The sequence below is a fragment of the Tursiops truncatus genome, chromosome 1 (genome assembly GCF_011762595.2).
Source record: "Tursiops truncatus isolate mTurTru1 chromosome 1, mTurTru1.mat.Y, whole genome shotgun sequence".
In the NCBI taxonomy this organism is placed as follows: domain Eukaryota; kingdom Metazoa; phylum Chordata; class Mammalia; order Artiodactyla; family Delphinidae; genus Tursiops; species Tursiops truncatus.
In genome coordinates, this window is record NC_047034.1 from 134,337,715 (window position 1) to 134,357,831 (window position 20,117).

The 20,117-nt window shown below is 47.2% G+C and overlaps 1 protein-coding gene across 1 annotated transcript; it reads left to right on the forward strand.

The window, feature by feature from the left end:
• Positions 1 to 335: 335 nt before the first annotated feature.
• On the forward strand, positions 336 to 3,036 carry JUN (Jun proto-oncogene, AP-1 transcription factor subunit). Its single transcript, XM_019942383.3, has one exon. The coding sequence runs from the start codon at positions 1,242 to 1,244 to the stop codon at positions 2,277 to 2,279; it is 1,038 nt and encodes a 345-aa protein (XP_019797942.2). The 5' UTR covers positions 336 to 1,241; the 3' UTR covers positions 2,280 to 3,036.
• Positions 3,037 to 20,117: the final 17,081 nt, after the last annotated feature.

Here is a 20,117-nt window from a genome sequence, read left to right on the forward strand (position 1 = left end):
TGCACCGGGCGGGCCGGGAAAGACGCGCCGGGGAGGGGAGAAGGAAGACAGGGGCTCAAGTCGCGTGGAGGGGGAGGCGGGGGGGAGGAGGAGAAAGAAGGGCCCAACTGTAGGAGGGCAACAGAGCATTACCTCATCCCGTGAGCCTCCGCGGGTCCAGAGAAGAATCTTCTAGGGTGGGGTCTCCATGGCGACGGGTGGGCCCGCCCTCCTGAGAGCGACGCGAGCCAATGGGAAGGCCTTGGGGTGACATCATGGGCTATTTTTAGGGGTTGACTGGTAGCAGATAAGTGTTGAGCTCGGGCTGGATAAGGGCTCAGAGTTGCACTGAGTGTGGCTGAAGCTGTGAGGCGGGAGTGGAGGTACGCGGCCGCAGGCAGGCAGACAGGCACAGTCAGCTGGGAAGGACTGCAAATCTTATTTTCTTTTCCATTTTCTCTCCAACGGCCCGGAGCTAGTGCTTGTGGTTCCCGGGCTGGTGTTCTGGGGAGCGCCGGGAGAGCCCCTTCTCCAGCCGCCCCCAGGCGGAGAGAGCCCAGCTGCGCTAGCGCTGCTGACAGCGTGGAGAGCGGCCACTGTCCGCCCGGGGAAGTCAGGAGAACGGCTGCAGCGGCAAGAAGTTTCCCAGCCAGGAGGACAGGAGACAAGTGGCCGCCGGGTCCCGGAGCGAACTTTTGCAAAGCTTTCCTTTGCAAAGGAAGCTGCCGCGGCGGCGGTAGAGAAAAGGAGGCGGCAGAGACAGGAGGACGTGCGCTCCGCTTCGCTCGAACCCGTTGCTGAACTTGGGCGAGCGCGAGCCGCGGCTGCCGGGCGCCCCCTCCCCCTCGCAGCGGAGGAGGGGACAGTCTTCGGAGTCGGGGCGGCGGAGACCCGCCGCCGGCCGGCCACCGCGGGGTCCGCGCTACCTGCTGCCGCCGGGAAGCGAGTTCGTCCGCGGGCTCCGAGGAACCTCTGGGCCCGAGAGAGCTCCGGGAGTGACCGCGACTTTTCAAAGCCGGGCGGCGCGCGCGAGCGGACAAGTAAGAGTGCGGGCGGCGTCTTAACCCTGCGATCCCCCGGAGCGAGCCGGTGAGGAGGGCGCCGGGGGAGGCCAGCCGGCGGGGGCGCGCGCTCTTCCAGAAACTTTCCTTGCTCAAGGCCCGGGGAGGCGCGGGTGTCCCCCGCTTGCCAGCGCGCTGTTACGGCCCCGAAACTTCTGCGCGCAGCCCAAACTAACCCCACGTGAAGTGACAGACTGTTCTATGACTGCAAAGATGGAAACGACCTTCTACGACGATGCCCTCAACGCCTCGTTCCTCCAGTCCGAGAGCGGCGCCTACGGCTACAGTAACCCCAAGATCCTGAAGCAGAGCATGACCCTGAACCTGGCCGACCCCGTGGGCAGCCTGAAGCCGCACCTCCGGGCCAAGAACTCCGACCTCCTCACCTCGCCCGACGTGGGGCTGCTCAAGCTGGCGTCGCCCGAGCTGGAGCGCCTGATAATCCAGTCCAGCAACGGGCACATCACCACCACGCCGACCCCCACCCAGTTCCTGTGTCCCAAGAACGTGACGGACGAGCAGGAGGGCTTCGCCGAGGGCTTCGTGCGCGCCCTGGCCGAACTGCACAGCCAGAACACGCTGCCCAGCGTCACGTCGGCGGCGCAGCCGGTCAGCGGGGCGGGCCTGGTGGCCCCGGCCGTGGCCTCGGTGGCGGGCGGCGGCGGTGGCGGCGGCGGCGGCGGCGGCGGCTTCGGCGCCAGCCTGCACAGCGAGCCGCCGGTCTACGCCAACCTCAGCAACTTCAACCCGGGCGCGCTGAGCGGTGGCGGCGGCGGCGGCGGGGCGCCCTCCTACGGCGCGGCCGGCCTGGCCTTTCCCGCGCAGCCTCAGCAGCAGCAGCCGCCGCCGCCGCCGCCGCCGCCGCCGCACCACCTGCCCCAGCAGATCCCCGTGCAGCACCCGCGGCTGCAGGCCCTGAAGGAGGAGCCGCAGACGGTCCCCGAGATGCCCGGGGAAACGCCGCCCCTGTCCCCCATCGACATGGAGTCCCAGGAGCGGATCAAGGCGGAGAGGAAGCGCATGAGGAACCGCATCGCTGCCTCCAAGTGCCGGAAAAGGAAGCTGGAGAGGATCGCCCGGCTGGAGGAAAAAGTGAAAACCTTGAAAGCGCAGAACTCGGAGCTGGCGTCCACGGCCAACATGCTCAGGGAACAGGTGGCCCAGCTTAAGCAGAAAGTCATGAACCACGTTAACAGTGGGTGCCAACTCATGCTAACGCAGCAGTTGCAAACGTTTTGAGGCGAGACTGTCGGGGGCTGAGGGGCAACGGAGAACAAATAACCCAGAGAGGGACAGACTTGAGAACTTGACAAGTTGCGAGAGGGGGAGAAAGAGAGAAAAAAGAAGTGTCCGAGAACTAAAGCCAAGGGTTTCCAAGTTGGACTGGGTTGCGTCCTGACGGCGCCCCCAGTGTGCACGAGAGAGAAGGACTTGGCGCGCCCTCCCTTTGGCAGGGAGCCAGGGAGCGGCCGCCCGCGGGCTGCCCCGCTTTACGGTCGGGCTGTCCCCGCGCAAACAGAACGTTAGACTTTTCTTTAACATTGACCAAGAACTGCATGGACCTAACATTCGATCTCATTCAGTATTAAAGGGGGGAGGGAGGGGTCGCAAACTCCAATAGAGACTGTAGATTGCTTCTGTAGTGCTCCTTAAGAACACAAAGGGGGTGGGGGGGGGAGGCGGGAGGGAGGTTTGCGAGAGCGAGGCCCAGTCTGCAGATGAACTCCTTCTGGACTGCCTTCCATAACTGTGTATGTACATGTATATATTTTTTAATTTGTTGAAAGCTGATTACTGTCAATAAACAGCTTCACGCCTTTGTAAGTTATTTCATGTTTGTTTGTTTGGGTGTCCTGCCCAGCGTTGTTTGTAAATAAGAGATTTGGAGCACTCTGAGTTTACCATTTGTAATAAAGTATATAATTTTTTTATGTTTTGTTTCTGAAAATTCCAGAAAGGATATTTAAGAAAATACAATAAAATATTGAAAAAGTGACCCCTCCCCCAACCTCTTTTCTGCATTACCTGTAGATTACTTTGCCAGGTGGAGCTGAAAGAGTTAAGAGTGTCCATTAAAATCACTATCAGTGCTTCTTACTATCAAGCAGTGAAAACTGTTACCTACTGGAGTTAAGAGATACCTGTAGCTGATTCCCTCATCGAGTTATACTCTTTCCTCCCCAACAAGCTATACAGAGTGGCTTACAAAGGATAATGTGGCATTTCAGGAGGCTGAGGGAAGGGAGGTTGTGGTGGAGAGGGGCAGCTCCCTGGGAAGTCAAACGTTTTAAAGTTTGGATCATATCAAGTGGCATGTGCTGTGACCATTTATAATGTTAGTAGAAATTTTAACAATAGATGCTTATTCTCAAAGCAGGAACAGTGGCAGATTTTTACAAAAGATGTATCCTTCCAATTTGGAATCTTTATTTTAACAATTCCTAGATAAAAGAGACGGTCTTTGCATATGAATATTTATAACAGCATTCTTGTCACAATAAACGTATTCAAATACCAATAACAGATCTTGAATTCCTTTCCCTTTACTACTTTTTTTCTTCCCAAGCTCTGTTCTGAAGCATTGCTTTTCAGTTGCTGGGGTTAACATTACTGCCATCTGAAGTTATTTGGTAGTTAAGAAGCAAAGAATTTATGAAAAGTCAACACAGAAATTGCAGTCTGGATGAAACATTCTCCCAGCTTCATTCATCCTCATTCGCCTTCTCTCTCTCTCTCTCTCTCTCTGTCTGTGTCTCTCTCCTTCTCTTTCGCTTTCCACACACCCCCTCCCTATGCCTAGACAAATTACCAGTATAGCAGTTTATCATTTCGGATTCTTCTATAGTTTCTTAATTTGTCTCTAAAATAATCAGCCTTGTTTAAATAATTATTATAGAATCGGTCTCAAAAGATGGTACTCTAGATACTATAAAAAAATACACAAGAGAAAACATGAACACCAGTACAATGATTATGTATATAAATCAAACCTTCACTCTGGAGAAATGGCAGACTTAAATTCTGTCTACAGATATAACTTAAGAGATCAACAAGGCAGCCCTCAACAAGGGAACAATTTTTGCTTGGTTGCTTTTCATCCCAAGAGCCGGTATGATTATCAAGCAGCAAAAGCAATTTGATATCCAGGAATACTTCCCCAAACCACTAATTGAGGCAGGGCTGTTTGCTCATTAGCAGTGCTCTAGTACCCAACAGGTCTGGGAGTGCTAATATCCTGCCTGTGGCTGTAAGTCCAAAGACACAGAGAGTTTCTCCTCGGGAGAGTGTCCAGGAGTGCAAGGGATTGGACTGACTTGTTAGCTATCAGGTCCACTCCATTGGAACAACACTTATTTAACAAAGGGTTACTGGGAGCAGATACACTTCTCCAAACAGTGAATTTGCCCATGTCAGCAACCCGGAAGGTGAGTTGATTTTGACCATTTGTAGAAATAGTCAGAAGAGGGACAATAAAGCACTTTGGGGTGGGGCTCTGTGGAAGCTAAACAAGAGCCAAGTAGAAAAAAATAAGCAGGCTGGGGAATTAATTACCTGCAAAGGTAGACTAAGCCCAGACAACAGTGCAGCACAGAAAAGCCACACCACTCCCCAGTTTGCTTTAGCCTCTGACTTTTTTTTTTTTTTTTTGCGGTACGCGGGCCTCTCACTGTTGTGGCCTATCCCGTTGCGGAGCACAGGCTCCGGATGCGCAGGCTCAGCGGCCATGGCTCACGGGCCCAGCCGCTCCGCGGCATGTGGGATCTTCGCGGACCGGGGCACGAACCCGTGTCCCCTGCATCGGCAGGTGGACTCTCAACCACTGCGCCACTAGGAAAGCCCCTAGACTCTGACTTTAAAAAAAATAAAAAGCCTGAAACTCAGGCCTATCCCTACCCTTGTTTGTTTCAACTATCGTTCTGAATGTGTATCTCTGAAATTGTAACAAAAGGGATAGAAAAAAAATTGTGGTAGAGGAAATTTCAGCAGTAACCTGTAAACTCTGGAGACAGAAAATCAGATACTTATAGACCCTCAAAGGTCAATGTTATTTTGGCATTCAATGAGTTATTGTTTGGGTAACACTAATGGTTGGAGAAGATGAAGCTAGTGGCACATGAAACCATTGATCCTCTTTTAATCTGTCTTACATATGTATATTTCAGAGATTCTTAACACTTTGTGTCCATTGGGGCAGAGGATTCATGAACTCAATGAAAATGCCTACAAAATTGTGTTTGTGTACGGGTGTGCCCACATGAACACACACTCCCCTAGGGAGAGAGATCATTAAGCTCTATTTGGGTCTCAAAAAGTTCCATGACTCGAAAAAGGTTAATAATTTCTAAGCTGAATGGCTACACATTCACTATGAGAAACGTATCTTTGTGTGAATCTGAATTTCATGTCTTTTCACCCCTCCATGCTTCTGCTTGTACTCATCCCTCTGACTGGGACTTCTGACTTCTGGCTCAATTGCTGAATCCTACCCATTTTTCAATGTTTGGTGAAAGTGGCACCTTCTCTGTGACGCCTTCCTTGCTAACTCCCTCTTCAGGTGGAACGAATATTCCCAATTACGCATCCACAACATTTTATCCAAACTTCTGTGATAGCACTTATCAAAGTATTATCATCGTGAACCTCTGTGTCTCTTGGCTAGAACCTATCCTACTCGTCTGTGGAACCCAGACTCCTAGTACAGTGCCTGGTTACATAGGAGACGTTTATAAAATGTGTGTTGACTGAATAGACAATTGAACTGAAATGCTCCAAAATAATTCCAGGTCTTAACTTCTTCTAGTGAAATATACCTCATCCATTTCCAGGCGAACAACGCCAGATGGATTGAAGACCCTCAGAAAAGTCAAACGTGGCCAATCACCAGGTGCTAAAGCCTAGTTCTCAATGAGTGCTCTTAGAAGAATTAAACTGTTAGCACATTCATTCTTCCAGCCACACAGAGCGTCCCTTCCCTCCTCCACTAAGCGGGCATCTTCTCATATAAAATGGGCCTGCGTGAAACATTAGGCTTGGAGGTGGAGATAGGGAAGGATAATATGTGATCGTTAGGCAGGCACAAAAAATAGTTCTACGTGCGACTTTATTAAAAACCACTATTTCATTGGTAATGACAGAGAGAACTTCCTGTTTGTAAAGTTAATGTATTTCAGGGGTCCTGAACTTAGTACCCAGTGTTTGCTTGACAGAGACCAGGATCATGCCAATGTATCTATTCCTCGTGCTCTTTTATTCTTAGAGAAGATACCCATTGAATGAACCAAGGAAAAAGACAATGCCTTTCAGTCTTGCCTACCCCACCACCTACTTCTACGTGGGTCAAGTGGAATGTTAAAGAAGAAGGGAAGAGGGTTAGAAGCTGGGATGGCCCCAGAAAGTGAAACAATCCCTACCTAACTCTGGACCCTGGCTCCAGTTACTTGGTTTTGGACTTTTGACGTCCCAAAGAAGGGCACTCCCCTGGGCCCAGTCTCACTGAGGCCCTTGCTAAGAATGGGGCTTCAGTGAGGAACACGACACAATCCCTGTTCGCCAGGAACTCCCAGTTCAGTGGGGAAGAGTACGGAGATGAAGCAGAAAGAGGTGCCAGATGCAGGAGGAAGAGACGTTATCAGGAAAGACTTCACGGGTGAAATGACGTCTGAGCTGATCCAGTGGAACTCAGCAGGAGCAAAAGGTTGGAGGAGGAACTTGTGTGCAAAGGAACAGGGCATCAGAAAACATGGTGTGTTGAGGGACTTGTAAGCTGCTTGGAGAGGCTGGGAATGAAGGTGTGAGAAGAAAAGTGAAGGAGAAGAAGCAGGAAAGTTTAAGGGTCGGGTTGTGAAGTACTAACTGTTCCATGCTAAGAGTTTGATTGTCATCCTGGTCTTTCTGGAGAAATACTTGAACTGAGACTGATTAGATGACTTAAGAGTTCTTCAGGTCAAGAGCAGAAGAGATGAGGTAGGGAATTCCAGAATGAGGGTCAGCATGAGGAAAAGCCTGGAAAAACTCTGGGGTACCGTAGGAGTTAAGGGAAGGCCTGCCTTCCTGGGGTGGGGTAAGCGAAGAGGAGAGGAATGAGCACTGAGATTGGCACTCACCAGTTTATACTCTTGTCCTTTCCAACATGATTTCATCTCTTCTATTGCATTTTATTTTCACCACTACCCTGCGTGTGTCATTATTAGTAGCTGTGTTTCACAGGAACAGAAGCTGAGGCTCCCAGTGAGTTTTAAGAGTTTTTGTTGAGGCCCCTCATGCAGTGACTGGTGGGACCACAATTAGGTCCCCAGCCGTCAAGAACCATATTCTTCTCCTATATTTTTCTAGGAACCTGATGCCCTGGTGATCCTGGGGCACCCCCTTGATTCTACATCAAGGACCCTGAGGAACTGAATTAGTCATCAGAAGGTTCTTTGATGTACACAGCATCTGAGCAAAGGTAATCAGATAGTCTCCTGGGATATTTCATCCATGCTACAGCAACGTCTAATGAACTCTCGTTGCCCTGCTGCAAACCGCTCGGTTCTGGGGGGACTAGAATACTAGTGCTGAGAAGCCCTGACGGTTTCTTGCTACACAAACTTCCTTCATGTACATCCACTAGAAGACATTGCTCGATGGTTGCTTCATTATTCCTTCAAAAAATTGGGTTACCAGATCATTAAGTTACTGCCTTCTTAGGCTATAGGTTTTCACTAGATACCTGGACAAAATTTGGGCATTTCCCAGATCTCCATGGGACTGTCTGTCCATCAGCTTCTGCTGATGGCAAATCTCTTCCAAGGTGTATTTGATTCATCCTAGATTCATGCTCGGAGGGAGGAATGCCCTCACCTTATGGCAAATCTTGAAAAAAGATAAGCAGGTACCTGGGCTGTTATATAATCGACCACTCCACCAGTTTGGACGCTTACACGGGCCAGTAACAGAAGACACAATTTAAGCAAGATCCAGGGCACATATAGTGGCTCAGCGACCTCATCATGGGCTTTCTATCTGTTTCACCATTCTCAGTGTGTCAAAGACACCCCTTGTGTGGACTCAAGATAGCTTTAGCAGTTCCTGGCATCATAGGTAAACACAATAATCACTAGCAATGCAAGGGTGTTTACTTCCATCTTTCTCTTTTTTATTAGCAAGAGAAACCTCTCCTAGAACCTCCCTACTTCCACCCGAGTAGACTTCCCTTCAGGTCCCATTGGCCCAGAGCAGGTCATATGCCTATACCCAAACTCATCCCTGGCCAGGGAATGGGACCACCATGATTGGCCTACAGTCATGATTCACCCCCTTGGGATCACCTTCTTCGAAGCACATGAGAAAATGAACACCAAAAGTCAATTTAAAAATAAATAAAAATCAAGGCTCTGGTGGCAAAAAATAAGTGAGATGGAGGGTGGCTTTTGGGTGGGAGGATAGTCATCAGTGCTCTCCACCAAATGTTTCCAGGTCTCCTCTTGTACAAGGTAGGGTAGTACTTCCCTGTCTTCTACCTGGAAGTTGGGTGAGAGGCACTGTGACTTGTGTCAGTCAATGAAATGCCAGCAGTGGTAACATCTCTCACATCCAGGTGGGAGCCTTAAGAGTGAGTGTGCAATTCACCATGTTTCCTTTTCCCAGCCGTGGTAACTGTGGAAGCACAGAGATGGAATGTCCATTAACCTGGTCCTTAAATGACGGTGATGTAGATCAGAGTCCCTCCTCACCGCCAGCATCAACAATAGACATTTAACAGAAGCAAAAATTAGACCTTGGTTGTATTAAGACGCAGAGAGGAGGGCTTTTTGTTACTGTAGCATTAGTTAGCCTTTGCTAACTGCTCCAGCAGGAAACAACCGTGTCTGCCACAAGTATAATAAACAAAAGCCTGTATAATATTCAATACATATGCCATTTACTACATTTCTACTACGTAGCAGGCACTCTGCTGGGAATTACAAGGTAAATGTTAGGGCTCTATTGTATACATGAGAAAATGGAGGTTTCCATCTTGTTCAAGTTCATGGAATAAGTGGCTGGTGGAAGCCGGAGCTGAGTCCAGGTCTTTCTTGACTCAGAAGGGCTAGCTTTGCTCACATATGACCCTGCCCTTGAGTAGTACTGCCACGTGAATTTATATCTCAATGGAGCCTCACAGCCTCCCTGCCACAGACACTGATATCATTCCATTTTGCGTATGAGGAAACTGAGATTCAGAGAAGAAAACTAACTTGTAGAACTTCACAGAACTCAGAAGACACCAGAGCCTTGCTACCCTTCTGACCACATGAAGAATCGAGATATTACAAGTTGGAAGAGAGAATTGAGGTATTAGGAGTTAGCGGAGGCACAGGGATTTTGGAGTCAGGTACCCAGGGGTTCAATCTGTGCTCTGCAGCTCAAACCTGGGAGACATGGATCAAGTTCATGAGTATCGCTGTGTATCAGTTCCTTCCTTTGTAAAAATGAGGCTAGCCATGTCTACCTCAGAGGGTTGTCAGAGGTTCATATATGTAAAACCCTGTATAGAGCAGGCAAGCAATAATTAGCCATTTTTCCCTGTAGATTTGTTAATTGAAGAGGAACTGATCAGGAATTCCACTTCCCTGCCCAAGCCAGTGTGAATGCATACACACACACACACACACACACACACACACACACACACACACACCACCCTGGCTGAAATGAAAACGTTTCCCATTAAGATTCAACGACGTCTCGCAGGACCTGCTTCTTGGTCATATAAGGGCTGGCAGGTCCTCTCTGCGGGCTGGAGAAAAGTTTTGTTTCCCCAGCTGCACTCGCAGGGGAATACTCCGCAGGCACGGGCGTTGGGAACCTGTTTGGCTTGGCTCAAAGGCCTGTCAGCACATTCAGGAAGTGAAGTCAGAGAGGGACAGGATTTCAAACAGAGCCAGCTGTACATGAATGCCCGAGCGGGAAAATGCCTTATCCAAGCAGGGTGCCTCTCAGCCTGTGTTGCCCTGGGTGCTGTCAAGCGAGCCTCTGAAGATGGCTCTGGGCCAGGAAAGGAAGAAGCAATCACTGACACCCAGGGAAGGGCCATGACTTCACAGCAAAGTGGCCAGAAGGACTATGTGGGGGTCATCTCAGCCAGTCCCCTGCCATGGGCTGGGGAAGGGTTGAGCCTGGGCTCCCAGAGCTTGCTGGGTGGAGGGGCTAATGTTCATCTCCCTGGAGTCTCAAAGTCAAGGTATGGGAGGGGAGGGGAAGAGAGAAGGAGGACAACAAAATGAAGGACCAGGTTAGGAGTATTGGGAAGGGAGGGTGAGAAGTGGATGGTACCTGATAGATGGTACCCCCCAGCCATGTTCCCGTGTCCAGGAAACAGTGCAAAGCTAAGACCTGAATCCTAATGCCAACTGTAACATCTCCCACCTGTGAGTGGGAAGATAGTTAATTTCTCTAAGCCTTTATTTCATCAGCTATGAAATGCAGATAATAACTACTCCCATAGGGCTGTCGTAAGGATTAAATTAGCTAACCTACGTAAAAGGGCTTAGCCTAGTGCTGGCGAATTATAAATGTATCAGTTAGAATTCTATGGTTGCAAGTGACAGAAAATTCCGTTAAAGTCAAAAGACATTTTATTGGAGTATATCATTGAAAAGCTTTAAGTAGAGGTAGCTCTAGACCTGGCTGGATACAGGGCTCAAATGGTATCATGAGGCTTTGATTGCTCTCCATCACTCAGCTTGCTGTGGGAAGAGTTAGCTTCATCCTCAGTCTCCTTTTGATAGTGTCCAGCAGCTCCCATTCTCTGTCTGTAGGAATAAGTAAGATGGCTATAGTAGTTCCTCACATCCTCCCGGGACGGTGTTTCATTGATCTGATTGCGCCTCATATCCGTTCCTGAACCAGTCAGGCACAGGACATACTAGATTGGCTGAGGTGTAGGTCAATTGTCCACCTCTAAAACCAAGGTTTTGGGAGTCTCATCAAACTACATGGCCAGGGAAGAAAGTGAGGAGGAGAAGATTTTCAAAGGACAATCAGGACCTATGAAGGAGTAGGTGCTGGAGGTCAAACAGATGATTATTATCTGCTGTTATTATTATCAAATTTTTTCAGTCCAGGATAGAGGGACATCTACTCCACTTCAAAAACCAGGTTGGCATTCGTGATGCACAATTTGATCTCTTCTAACGAGTTGGGAACTCCAGATACAAATCATCAAGAACATGCTTCTTTGGATGGAAAATGCTCAGGGGGGATGTATTCAATGATATAACATATATAAAAATATTCTGTAAAAACAATAGTCATTAGTCTTAGTCACTGTTGTGACGTTCACTGTAAAAAACTTGACCCAGGCCAATTAAAATAGAGAGTTGAAGATTCTCCAAGCAAGATTTTGAAACATCAAGAAGCCCTCTAAGCATATCTACTTCTGGTCTGTGTTTTTCTCCACTCACCTGCTCATTGAACTGTATCAGTATCAGTTTCTACACCAGGATTTCCACAATTCAATAGTTGAAGTAGTAAAAGTAGAAAAGAAAAACTGAAATCAATTATCATCATGACTGAACCCTAAAAAAGGAGAATCCAATATACAATGAAATATTCTTTTTCCTCCCTATAGCGAATCAAAGATCTTTATATCCCAGAACCAGAATGTGAGAAGGATCTCTGAAAATTCTTAGAACTGACTATAAGCATAAGAAGTGAATGATAAATCCAGTGTTGCAAGTAGAAAATACCGAGAGGTTGATGAGTATCTACTGTGTGGCTTAAGCCATGGCTGGGAGGTAATATAGTAACCAGTTCTTGGCATAAATAGTCTTAAAATCTTTCCACCTGAGGAGAGCGGTATGGGATTGAACGATTGTCACTCTCTCAGAAGGCCATGGCTCTATTCATTTACCCCATGTTTATTGAATCCATTCACCTCCTCTATCCAGGCACCTACTAAGCGCTGGAGGTGAGAAGCTGTGTAAAACATGGAGCCTGTTATCAAAAGCAGGTGGGGGGCTTCCCTGGTGGCGCACTGGTTGGGAGTCCGCCTGCCGATGCAGGGGACACGGGTTCGTGCCCCGGTCCGGGAAGATCCCACATGCCACAGAGCCATGGCTGTGGGCCATGGCTGCTGAGCCTGCGCGTCTGGAGCCTGTGCTCTGCGGCGGGAGAGGCCACAGCAGTGACAGGCCCGCCTACCGCAAAAAAAAAAAAAAAAAAAAAAAAAAAAAAAAAAAAGCAGGTGGATTCAATATATAATTGTCATGACAGAGGTGAATACAGTATACTTTAGGAGCAAGTACCCCACCTAAGGGAATTCAGCAATGGCTTCACTGAGGGGCTGATTTGGAATTGCATCTTAAAAGAGAGGAGTGGGAGTTTGACAGAAAAATAGGGTGATCGTTTTCCAGGAAGAGGGGACATCAGGGACTAAGGTAAGGAGGACTCAGATGGAGCTATTTAGGACTCATCATCAGCTATTTATAGACAAAATGGACAGAATTCCTGACCACTTATTGTCATGTAAAGAGAAGAGACACCAGACAAATTATTAAACAGATTATCACAATTACTGTATCCAGCCCAGCCCTTTGCAAAGTGCTGCAGAGAAGATGGACAGCAGTGACACTGCATAGACTGGGAAGCCACGATCGGAGGCTTCAGTGGAGGGATGAGCAGGGCCGGGCCTCAGTCAGGGAAGTCAAGGAGGCCTCCCCAGGAAGTGACCTTTAAACTGAGACCTGAAGGAATTAGGCACACGGGTGGGTGGGGAGACCATTGTTGTCTTGGGCAAGAGTGTGTGTTAGAAGTAAGGAGAAGACCAGTGTGGTTAGAAGGAACCATTCCCTTGCGGGGAGGGGATGGGGGAGGAGGAGGTCACGGGACAGGTGGATCTAGAAGGGGTGTGGTTAATGCGGCATGTCCGAATATAGCACCCAAACTCCAAGTCTTAAACAATCTGAGAGGCTAGATGATGGTGAACAAAGGGGACCCAGGCTTTATCTGAAAGTCAACACTTCATTCCAAAGGCAGAAGCTCCGATTCCTGGCTACGAGAGACTGATCATGTTATTAGCTGTTTATGAAGCTCTTGTGAAGTGCCCAGGCCCATGGTAAATGCCTTCTGTATTACCTTGTTTCAAGCTCGCAATAGCCTATCAGGTAACTAGCGCAGGCTTGTTCCCAGTTGAGGAAACTGAGACTCTGTGTGCTTACAGAAAATGGCTAAGGCTCCAGGACTGTAAAAGGCAGAGCAGGATTTGGCTCCAAAGTTGTGCCCCTGATCCCTCCATCGAAACGCCTCTAAAGAAAACCAAAAGCATTAGAAATATTGTAAAATTCCAGCAGCTCAGCAATATCACCCTCCCCACATGGTATTTTGACAGATAGTCGGTTTACAATGGTATTCCTTTTCCTTAATGTGGAAGGTGAAGGGGGAACTCCAGGGACCTTTTTATGTTTTCTTTCCCATTTGTATCTGGGCTTTATGCCCCTGCTGTTTCGAATTCCATTTCAAATGAAAAAATAACTAAAAACCACACTGAGCCAAGCTATTTGGATTTAAAACAGACCAGCAGAAACCTGGAAAGAGTCAGGATTCTCCCTAATATATCAAATATAGCAGGCAGCCCCAATCCGAGAGGCTCTGCTCCATTTCGTAAAGAGAACAGGCTGTAATTTGAAAATGGATGAGTCAAGTTCACTGTTGTGACTTGTTTGAAGGTCTGGAGGCCAGGCCTGGTTTTGATCTGACAGGCCTGGGTCTCCAAACGTGGGTTATTCCTTTGCAAAGACTCAGAGAGGTGGCATGCTCGCCAGACACAGACCCGGAGCAGCGTCACTTTGAAGAGTTCCTGGGTAGGTCTTAAATGGGATTTGGTGCCCATTGTGGAATCAGAGTAATGAGCTCAAAACCAATGATTTTCATTACGCCAGCAAACCAGTCAACCACTCTGTTTGCTCAGGTGTGCAGCTGTGTGCCCCATGCCCTGATCTCTATATAATAAGAAAATAAATATGTTTAAAGGAAGAAAGAATTGAAGATGAAGGAACGTCACAACGGGTGGGGTGGGAGAAGTGAGAGAGAGGAGATCCTGGGCTCTTTAAAGTAAGTTAAAGTCTTTGATATCTACTCTCTTTACCAATTGGTCACTCTCTCGTCCATGTAGAAAAAAAAGAATCTGCTAATGAAGTAGCAGGATTCCTTCAATTAATTACTGAATACATCACAACTCCTCTCCAGGGGCCGCCGTCAGATTCGAACAGTGCCAGTAGATGGCGCCAGAGGGCACGCGCTGCGCTCCCTGCTTCTCAGGGTGTAAAGGATTAGAAAAAGCCCAGCCAACAAATTCGGCCGGGACAAAAGTATGGGCGTCGTTTGCCTTCAGGGGAACCAAGTATAAACACATTTTTTACAGAATAGGGAAGCATATGCGCTGGAACTGTTCTTGCCCCACCAGCCGGAGTCCAGGAAGCGAGCACCAGATACTGTTTACAGGGCAGCTCTTATTTCAGAATGAAGAATAAGGCTCAGCAGGTAGGGAGCCCTTGAGGACCAGCACCGAATTTCCAAGAAGCCCAAGCTGCGATGGATCTGCCAAGGGCTTGGCTCAGGAAATTCATTGGATTCGACAGTGGAGGTTGTGGAAATAAACCCATCTGTTTTACCAGAGGGACCAGATTGGTATACTGGGGAAAATGTGAATTTCTGGAGTTGGACAGAAATGAGTTAAAATCCTACATGTGTGACCTTAGGCAAGTCTCTTTCCTTCACTGAACGACAGTTTACTCATCCTCGGAATAGATGTAATACTTGTAAAGCATGGTGGGGAAGGGGGTGTGGAGAGTTGATTTGTGAAAATCACTTAGCACAACATTCAATATTCAGCAATCTCTGGAAGATCTCTTCCAACCGTGGCACTAACACATTCATGTGGGAATCGGTGGAAAAGACAACCTTCCCATTTGTGTCAACACGTTTTCTGATACACCCTGATTCTCTATGGGCTTATCACACTATTTTGCATCTTATTTACATATACAGGTCATTATATTGGGTACCCCTTTAAAGCAAGGACTGTGGTAAAAAAATTCATCTTGCATTCCCAGAATCTATCAGGGCCCCTGCATCATAACATCTGTTGAATACACGAGTTTTTCTTATGAGCAAGTTGTTCCAACCCACCAAGCTGAGTGATTCAGATACAGTATTATAGCCACATCTCACTTTTTTTTTCTTCACTGTGCTCAGGAAAGAAAACAGAAAATACTATAAACCCGGTGATGAAAATTAATTTTGAATTTTTTTTTTTGTTTTAGCCAAAGACCAAATAAAAGCCAGATGCTGAGCAGCCATTTTCAGTATTGGCCAAACTCAACCAGACAAGGCTCAAAATAAATTCCAAGACAGAATTACAGTATGAGACATAATTCTATGATTTAATGTCATAGCCTAAGACTTGGACATGTGGCATTGTAGTTTATGCAGGCCAAAGAGAGAGATGCAGAGAGACAGGAGGAACAACCTGGGTGGAAGCAAATGACAGGGAATCAACGGGGTGAGGGATGCCCATGGTGGCCAATATCAAGGAAGAGATGGAGACAGCAGAGCATGGCTATTGTAAGTCAGATAGACTTGGTCACTAAGTAGCTGCTTTGATTAGGGCAAGTTACTTATTGCTGACTCAATGTTTTCAGTTATAAAATGGGGTGTATTAGTTAGGATAGGTTAACCTATGCTGTGATAATGAATAAACTCTGAAATCTCATTGACTTTGCAAAACAAAAGTAAATTTCTCATTCACCCAAAGTCTCAACCAAAGGCAGGTTAATGGGAGTTCTACATCCAGTGACTCAGAGATCCCATTTCCTTCTATCTTGTGACACTACCACCCCATCTCGTCATGTGGCTTCCAGTGTTACTTTGGCAGGGAAGAGAGAGCTGGAGAGGGCACACTGACACTTAAGTGCCTTAGTACAGAAGTGACATATGTCATTCCTGCTCAGAGGCCGTTGGTCAAAATTAGACACATAGCCTCAACCCAACTGCAAGGGAAAGAGAAATGTAGAGGAGCATATAGATAATTATGCAAGGGATCACCATTCATGTCTGACTCAGGGGATAATCATTAAAATAATTAAATCAATCAGGATTCACTCCTATTGAGTAAAATAGAACAGCCAAATAACAGTGGCTTTAAAATTTTTACACATATATTTCCTCCCTTGAACAAGAAGTCTGAAGAGAGGTGGTATGGCAGCTCTCAGTCTTCAGAAGCACAGGCTCCATTGTTTCTGCTCCACCATTGTTTGCATATGGCGTCCATCCTAAAGTCACTTCATGGTTACAAGCTGCTCTCCAACTGTCAAGTTCCCATGCCAGCCAAAATGAAGGAGGAAAAGATGAGGACAATAAAAGGCACCCTACCAGCTTTAAAGAGCTGTCTCAGAAGCTCACCCAGCAACTTCCATACATATTTCTTTGGCCATCCCTAGTTGCGAGGAAGTCTAGGAAATGCAGTCTTTAACTTTTGTGAATGAGAGAATGAACATTGGGTAGGCAGCTAGCTCTTGAGTCTGAGGGACTTCCTCTGAAACCCATGCCTCTGTTGGAATCAATGGTTCCCAATTGTGTTTCAGTGCTTTTTCTCTCTGCTCAAGGGACGTATTCCTGGAAGAGAGAGATCCTGGCTTGAGTTACATTTCTTCCCCTCCATACCTGCTTCCCAGCTGATAGTTTTCACCACCTCTACAAGCAATAGGACCTGGCACTTCCCCAAAGCAAAATTGGGGTATGACTACCAGAAAGGCAAATGGATACTGGGCAGGCAAATATCACAGGCAAATTTAAGGAGGCACCTTACTCTCAGGGTCATACAAGTGCAGAGTCAGCACTCGCATGACCCAGAGAGTAAGGTGTCTCCTTAAATTGTGCACCTCGGATGTTTCTCTGGCTTTATCCTACTCAGGTGGATCAACTTCCAGAGCTCTTGCTCTTTCCCTGACACTAACAGGATAAGGTTTAAGACTGAATCAACCTATTGATACATGATCACCATGAGAGAGTAACTGGTCTTAGAGATTTAAGAAATACTTTCTTTGATATCAACTATGAGATGTAAGATTAAAAAAACTTTCTGAAGTCTCCATTTCAAAGCACCTCTGCTATTTTAAGAGCTAGCTTTGGGATTTCCCTGGTGGCACAGTGGCTAGGCATCTACCTGCCAGTGCAGGAGACACGGGATCGATCCCTGGTCCAGGAAGATCCCACATGCCATGAAGCAACTAAGCAACTGAGCACCACAACCACTGAGCCTGTGCTCTAGAGCCCACGAGCCACAATTACTGAGACCGTGTGCCACAACTACTGAAGCCTGTGCTCCACAACAAGAGAAGACACCGCAATGAGAAGCCCGCACACCACAATGAAGAGTAGCCCCCGCTCCCTGCAACTAGAGAAAGCCCGCGCACAGCAAAGACCCAACGCAACCAAAAAGAAAGAAAGAAAGAAAGATAAATTTCTAAAAAAAAAAAAAAAGAGCTTTGATTGTTAGCTGGCATGGGAGTGAAAAGCCCTTCTGAAATACCTCGCCCTCCCATCCGCTTTCCAAGCAGGCAGTCTTGTTTATATATCATTTCTCCTGGATGAATCATGTGTAGCAAGAGTACAGCTTCCACTTGTCCATGAGAAATTGTTCAAAACAGTCCTTCCCACTCTGCACAAAACCTCAAGGGTAACTATAGATATTCAAAATGAGACTGCTATTTGTCAGCCTCTCAAAGTCAGGAAACAAATGAAAGTAACTACGTACCATCACAAATCACTTTGAAAGAAAAAACAAAACCCTCCCACTGATCGCTTTTTTTTTTTTGAGCTCCCACCCTTCATCTTCTGCAAAACTGGCTTTTATATTATGCTTCCTGCAGAAGCCTCCAGTTCCTTTTGTTTCTGGTTTCAAGGCGTTATTTTCACATGAAGCTTCCTGAAAGCCATGCAGATTTATCATGTAGGAAAGGAGAAGGCTGGTTTGGGGGCCAGAGTTTAATTGTCATTTGCACCTTAGGGATCTGAACCCCCAAATCAAGGTTTGTAGAGTCATTCTCAATATTGTGTTTGTCTGATATGCTGAGTTTATGTAGTGCTGTACAAAGACCTTACAAAGAAATACATTTTCTGCAGATCTCTGCCAAACTCTCAGGAACAGAGAAGGGGTAGGTGGGGAGACAGGGCTAGAGAAGACACCAGAAGTGGAGAATGGTGTCTGGATCATGGCTTGTGAACAGATACTGTCCCAGAGGCTTTACATTAATTCTCACAGCCCCCGCTTCAAAGTGAGTGTTTTTATCTCCTTCTTACAGGTAGAGAAAGCGAAGCTCAGAGAGCTAAGTAACTTGGCCAAGATCACACAGCAAAGAAATGACAAGTGGGGCCCCAAATCTAGGCTGACCCTACTCAATATCTGTGCTCTTTCAGGTGTGCCTTGCTGCCTGCAAAAGGTCAGTTTACTTCTTGTTAGAGGGAAGATCAGCAAGATGTGGTGAGTAAGGAAACTGAAGATCTAGTCCCACCATGGGGACATGGGACAGAGCATCCCATTCCCCTGGGCTTTAGCATTCTTACCTATATAATGAGTGGAGCTAGATGGTTCTTAAACTGCTTCTGCTCTCTGATCATCTGGGTTTTCATATCTACCTCCATCAAAGGCATCCAACAAGAGAATCAAAATAACAGGAAGGGTGAACCACAGGCAGCATCCCTCCCTGTGGGTCAGGAGTCCAGTAAAGGCCAGAAACCGCCACTGCAGGGTAAATAAACTGAGCTCGGTGTTCCTTGCACCCTCTCATTTCCTCCTCAACTTCCCTAGCCCCTGCCTCCACCATCCAGGTACTCTGCTCCTGGCTTTACCATGTCTAACCACCCCGCCAACTGATAGCACCCCATCCAGGCTTGCCTGGACGCCTGCCTTGCTGAGTTCAAAGGTCAGCTATTTTTAATCTAGCCAAAGGAATGGCTCCGTTTTGCAAATTATGAGAACATGCTTCTCCAACCTGGGTAGACATAGCCCTGAATTGGGATGCGTGGCTTGGCGAGCAGAGCATGAACTGACTCTCAGCACCTGCCTACCCCACTCAGCCAGATACCCTGTGCAGTGCACAACTCACACAACTGTATGTGGCAGCCCTGAGACAAGGCCAAATGCTGATTCATTTCAGTGAATGGTATTCCATCCATACAATTATGCATGCCAGAGAGGAACCTAGGACATATCCTTGACCCTTTTCTCACCTTCATCTCCCATGTTCTATCCACCATACTATTGATTTAGTTCCAATTTATCTCTCCATCACTGCCACCACCTTAGTCAAAAGAACATAACCTTTCTTCTGAACTGCACCACTAGCTTCCTAACTGGCATCCCCCTCATCTATACTCTTCTGCCTTCTGTTTATTCCCACTGTCACAGCCAGAAGGTATATAAACTCAACTAGTTTAACACTGAGAGCTTGCAAATTAGAGAATCTTTTCAAAATATAAATATGACCATCCCCTTTCATGCTTGAAATTTTCAGTGGCTTCTCATGACTCTTAAGATAAAGACAGAATTCTTCGACTGGGCCTCCTGCATCATCACTCCCCTCCCTACGGATCCAGCTTCATCCTGCATCATCTTCCTTTCAGTTCTCTCCTCTCCAGCTCCTGTGGAGAACAGCCCAGGTACATGCTATTCCTGCTATCTAGAGCATTGGTCCTTCCCCCTCATCCCTGTTAACTCCTATTCACATCTCAAACATGTCAAAGGTCAAGAGTTATGCCTCAGCGAGGCCTTCCCTGGTACCCCTCCTGATCAGCTCCCCTTATGATAAGTTCTCAGCGACAAAGGCCTTCTTCCCTTCTCTGCACTCATCAGTTACAACTGCACATGTATCTGTGAGATCATCTGACACTGTCTCTCTCTCCAGCCAGCTGTAAGGTACATAACAATCAGACTGCCTGGGCTCATCACTGTATTTCTAACTCCTCACTGTACTGCCTAGCACACAGTTTATATCGATAAATATGTGTTGAATGAATGAAGATTTGTCTGGCTTGGAGAAACCAACATTTAACAATGAC

What these genes read in the sequence shown, in the direction of transcription:
- JUN (XM_019942383.3), top strand. Translation starts at nt 1,242, where the DNA reads ATGACTGCAAAGATGGAAACGACCTTCTACGACGATGCCCTCAACGCC.